The 5,430-nt window shown below is 39.5% G+C and overlaps 1 protein-coding gene across 2 annotated transcripts; it reads right to left on the reverse strand.

Moving 5' to 3' along the window:
• Positions 1–4,242: 4,242 nt before the first annotated feature.
• LOC131218492 (uncharacterized) lies at positions 4,243–5,215 on the reverse strand. 2 transcript variants are annotated; one of them, XM_058213050.1, is made up of 2 exons: positions 4,878–5,215; positions 4,243–4,841 (listed from the first exon to the last, which is right to left on the reverse strand). In XM_058213050.1, the coding sequence occupies exon 2, from the start codon at positions 4,735–4,737 to the stop codon at positions 4,405–4,407; it is 333 nt and encodes a 110-aa protein (XP_058069033.1). In that variant the 5' UTR covers positions 4,738–4,841; positions 4,878–5,215; the 3' UTR covers positions 4,243–4,404. The 2 variants fall into 2 exon arrangements, with proteins under 2 accessions (XP_058069033.1, XP_058069032.1); XM_058213049.1 differs by having other exon boundaries at positions 4,243–4,845.
• Positions 5,216–5,430: the final 215 nt, after the last annotated feature.

Genomic DNA, 5,430 nt, shown 5'->3' on the forward strand with positions numbered 1-5,430 from the left:
GGTAGAATTTTGTGAATATATATATATATATATATATATATATATATATATATATATATTTTGAAGGATGAGTTTTGTACTATATGTAAGGTTTTAATCCTTCAACTCGACCATGATGAGGTACAATGTTAATCTGCTCAAATTTTGGTTGAGCACAAGATCAAATTATACTTTTCTTTTTTGTTTCTTTTGTGTATGAACCGAGTCTTGGCAGACCTCCACTTGCTAAATTGGGGGAAACTCAGGCCCCAAACATACAGAGATACAGAAATCCACTTAAGCTAGAGAGGAGCTTCGCTAAGTGACAGCCACACTTGTGCCAGATCCAATCAAATCAGTCCACTTATCATGTGGGCCACATTTACAAAACAAATTGCACAGATGAAGAAAGTTTTCTTACCCGGCCAACTCTTTCTAACATTGTGGCCCACCTGCTAAAGGGGCTAGAATTATTTTTGGGTGAGAAGATGTACATGGGGAGGCCCACCTGGTGGACGACTTGGATATTGCACAAGTCGGCCAGGCTGGCACATGGGATGATGTCTAGATGGTATTCCTTGTGGATGCTTGTGGCTAGACAGGGCAGGGGAACCAAAAAAAGGAGCCTAAGGCTGCGTCCCAATGGACTTCTGCCTGCCTATAACGGTAGATTTGAGTTAATGCATGCCAAATGTAAATTTCTGAGTGCCTGCTTACCAAGCGTGGTAGTTCGCTGTAGTATCAAATAATTCCCCATGTTGCAAAATAGAGGAAGACTGTTTTTGGGATAGAACTGCCAAATTCAAGCAGAGGGGGAGCTAAAGATGGTTAGCCAAAGATGGGCCAACCTTCCAAATGCACATACTATTTCAGCTACGAAGCAAACACAGAAGCAGTGTTTTTTTCCATGCTATGCATATGCATCATATAAGCTAACACAGTAGGGGGTCTCAGGTTCCTAAAAGGGGAGGAGACCTTTCCTTTTAAAACCAGGCTCAAGCTTATTATTAGAAGCTCTCTCTCTCTCTCTCTCTCTCTCTCTCTCTCTCATGCACATGGTCTTTGGGTTAGAGAACAGTTGCTCTTTCTTTCTCTATGATGCGTATGGTCTTTGGCGTTAGAGAGCAGTTGATGGCATGGCTTTTTTAACCCTTCAAAGCTACAATCAATCTCTGTCCTTGAGCATTGTTATGGAAGTGGGCCGTCTTATTTCTCTCCTAATCAGAGTTTTTATCAATGTATTAAAAGTGATGGCCTGTGGGACCCCTTATTTCAGCAGCCAATGGAATGATAATTTTTATTAGGATTAATATATCACTCATTTTAAAGTATTTGATGATGATTTTGCTTCTCATAATCAAGCAATTTTCTTTTTTAATGGTTGCTTCCCAGAAGACCATATGCTAATAGGTGTAAGGTTAAGATCTTTTCAGGCCCAAGGACCGGTTCCTTTTTCTCTTCTCTTTTCTTCCAGGCTGGCCTGATAATCAGGTCCGTGCAAAAACAGTAGGGCAGCGTTCATCATCAAAATAGATAAAATTCAGCTCCAAGATTTGTTGCCATGGCCCATCATCCATGGTAGAGCTACTAGGGTAGTATATATATATATCTTCTCCTAATAAACAGGAGCCATTCTGAGCATTGTTTAAAACTTCAGCGAGTTGACTCAGGAATTGGACCAACTCGACCTGGATTGCACTGTGGGCCCCACCATGATGTGTGTTTTATCGACACCATCCATCATTTTGCCAGCTTATTTTTGGGCATGAACCAAAAAATGAGGCAGATACAAATCTCAGGTGGACCAAACAACAGGAAACACTAGTGATTGACAGCCCACTATTGAAAACTTCTTGGGGGGCCATAAGTTTTTGATCAAGCGTATATTTTATGGTTTCCCTTCATCCGAGTCCGCGTGACCTAATTAATAGGTTGGATGGCAAATAAAGGCCCTATTTTTGGGTTCATCCCTAAAATTAACTGGAAAAATTGGATGGGAAGCACCTAAATCATGGTGGGGCCCACAGCACGCAGGTGTTACTAAGAAGGTTGGTAAGCAGTCAGCGTCCCTGTAAGAAGACTCCGTACCACAAACATGCATTATCTTTATCATTCGTAGAAATTGCCTTCCTTCCATAAAATATCAATCCATTAGGTTGCTCCATCTTTTCTTATAAGGCCACCATGAAGATATGGGAAAAGCGGATTGCTTGTGACCCATCAGTGCCCAGGGCTGTGTGGGGTCCACATAAGATGTATGTGACAAATCCACTCCGTCCATCTGTTTTGAAAGATAAGAACGGGACAGTGGGAAGGGAAACGTCCACCGTTGGAATCTTCCTGGAGCTGATGATGATGTTTACATGCCATTCAAAACACTCATGGGTTATTACCACTCAGATAAACTGTAGGCATAAATATCGTCATCATACAAAACTTCTGTAACCCCATACATTTTTTTTTTTTTTTTACACACGCACACACACCCCCACACACTCACGCCACACGCACACACACCCCACACACGCACGCCGTGGGATTTCACCACCGTGGGTACTCGAACCCTTGACCCGGTGTTGAAACTCCAGGGAGTCTACCACCCGAGTAAGAGTAAGGACCCAATAACCCCCGTACATTCAATCCCCACTGTTTCGTGTGGTATAGTTGCACATGAGTTTTGGATCTGCCTTAATATATATATATTAAAATCCTGTCCTATCTTGATCTTGCAAAACAGATGGACGGAGTGGAGTTGTCACTGACATCTCTGTGGGTCCCACATAGCCACATCGTTAGGAATATATATGTGCCCGGGGTCACAGCTCGTGTTGAGCTACTAGCGTTTTAGCCGTTAATAAGAGAAATAGATAATTGCATAAAAGAAATTTTATTAAAAAAAGAAAAAAAAGAAAAAAAAAAAGAAAGAAGAAAAGAGCAATGACCATCATATATTTCATACTTTTAAGATGATTAAACATGCATCATTTCACGGCCCAATGCTTGACATTTGTCCATATATACCTACCATTGCTAATCTACTTTCTCTTCTCCTCACAAATTTCAGGGGAATATATAACCATTGAAAATAACATTTTTCCACGTCATATTCAACTCTAATAAAAATCAACCTTCAGTATCATTTTTGAAGATATATGATTTACAGTGGCAGTCAGAAGATGGACAGTTCCAATCACTGCAAGTGGGCCCCAATGGATGATTAATAGTAGTGCCATACATACGTTGCTCTCAAAAGTCCACATTTCTCCATTGAAATGAATGAGCACTGTTGCATAACATTAACATGCAGCCATTCGTTAACTGCACACGTGGCATTTATGTGACTCAATTAACCGTCCAGATAGTGGACCCCAATTAAGATGGGTTTATAAAACAACCATTGTACTCAAGTGACAACTTCTATATAATATAACTTAAAAAATTACACTAATGTGACACATTCAGTCGTTGATTTGTTAAATGTCCAATGAAAAATAAATCAACATTTAGAATTAAATTTTAAAATAAAAACCAGATATTAAAATAATTAGATTAAATATTCTTTTACGTTTTACAACCTATCTGCAATGGGTTCCATGATTTGGAAGGTTTAATTTGAGTTACATATACGTGCATGAGTATCAATCGTCACAATCTTTCAGAGTATTAACTAACTCCACCTCCAATGGAAAAACGGAAGGAATGAAGAAATGGAGTTGGCTACATGGAAGTTGTATACACTTCACTCTTCCAAGGACACGTGGTCAGACAAGTATCGTGATCGCTACTGTTGATCTTGTGGGCCAATCTGAGATTAGACAAGTCAAACCATCCCACTTGTAAGTTATGCTGGTTGATGTGGACCTCCTTAGTATCCGTTCCTTTTGGAGGCCAGGAACCAGATGGTGAAGACAGTTCAATCCACTTGCATATCATGGCCCACCCCAAACAACAGTTCGAATCCCATATGACAAAGAACAAACTGGAGAAATATAAATAAAAATTAAAAAAATAAAGCAGTGAAGAAGGATTGCTTATTATGATAATTATTATTATACATAGCTTCTTTTTTTTTTTTAATATATATATATTTTTAATTTCTAAATTTTTTATTTTTAAAGAATTGCATCTCTCTCTACTAATCTTCTTGAGCAGCAGCAATAGAGAAAAGAAATCAATATTCACTTAAATCAGTATTTGGGTGTTTATATATATATATATATATATATATATATATATATATATATATATATATTGGTTCTCTGCTGAATTTCAATAGGCTTGTTTCCTCTTTCTTGCATGGGTGGTTTTGTAATACAGATTTTATCATAAGAAAGTAGAGGAAATGGAAGAAGATGAATACATACATAAAAGGAGAGGAGCGAAATCTATCTAGGAAATCTTGTTTTATCTTCCCCAGAGAGAATTTTAGGTGCTCTTACGAGGTTGGCTTTTTCTCCTTGTACTGCTTTTCCGGAGTTCTTCCTTTGGCTTTTCTTCTCCTACTTCCTCTTTCTCCTTCACAGCAGCATCAGAAGCAGCAGCTGACGATTCTACTCCTTTTTGCTTCTCCTCCCTGCTGCTGCTGCTGCTGCTTTTCTTTTTCTTATTGGAATCCTCTTGTTCACTTTCTTCTTGGGTTTCAGTCTTCTCAACAACAATTTTCCGCGGTCGGCCTCGTTTCCTTGGGGGCTGTGATTGCTCACCGCTTGCTTCTGCCGATTCTTTCCATCTTCTCTTCTTCATCTTTTTCTTACCCATGCCTTGAAATCTTTTCTTCAATCAATCCTAAATTACAAGAAACCCTCAACCCAACCAATCATAAATACAATCCTTTTCATCAAAACCTCTCCCTCTCTCTCTCTCTCTCTCTCTCTCTCTCTCTCTCTCTCACTCTCTACCAATCACACAGAAATTTGTTCCAAATCCTCTTCAACAAGCGACTTCACCAATACCCATCTCCAGAAAAAACCCAATAAAATCCTCTCTCTCTCTCTCTCTCTCTCTCTCTCTCTCTCTCTTATGGAAGCTAATATTCAATCCTAAAACCAATCACATGAAGTCTGTTGGAACCAAATATTTCATGAATCCCCAAATCCTCGAAAACCCATCATAACCATCTCCACCATCTCTCTCTCTCTCTCTCTCAGCTATCTGACTGAAGAAAAAGGAAGGGAGAGCTAATCTCTCTCAGCTATCTGACTGAAGAAAAAGGAAGGAAGAGCTAACCATGGTTAATGGAAAACCCTCACCACTTTTCTAAAACCTACTTGGGTTGCGTTGGGCCTTTACTCCTCATGCAAGTCTACTTGTACCGCCTACCAACCTCCACCCCTACTCTTTCCTTTTTTTCCTCCCCCGATTAATCGCCTCTCTCTTCTCCCCACCCCAACGTTTCTAATGTGAACGCCCATGTACCCATTTCCATTTCAACATCTTAAAAGTCTACATAAT

The sequence above is a fragment of the Magnolia sinica genome, chromosome 11, assembly GCF_029962835.1.
Source record: "Magnolia sinica isolate HGM2019 chromosome 11, MsV1, whole genome shotgun sequence".
NCBI classification, from domain to species: Eukaryota; Viridiplantae; Streptophyta; class Magnoliopsida; order Magnoliales; family Magnoliaceae; genus Magnolia; species Magnolia sinica.

What these genes read in the sequence shown, in the direction of transcription:
- LOC131218492 (XM_058213050.1), bottom strand. Translation starts at nt 4,737, where the DNA reads ATGGGTAAGAAAAAGATGAAGAAGAGAAGATGGAAAGAATCGGCAGAA.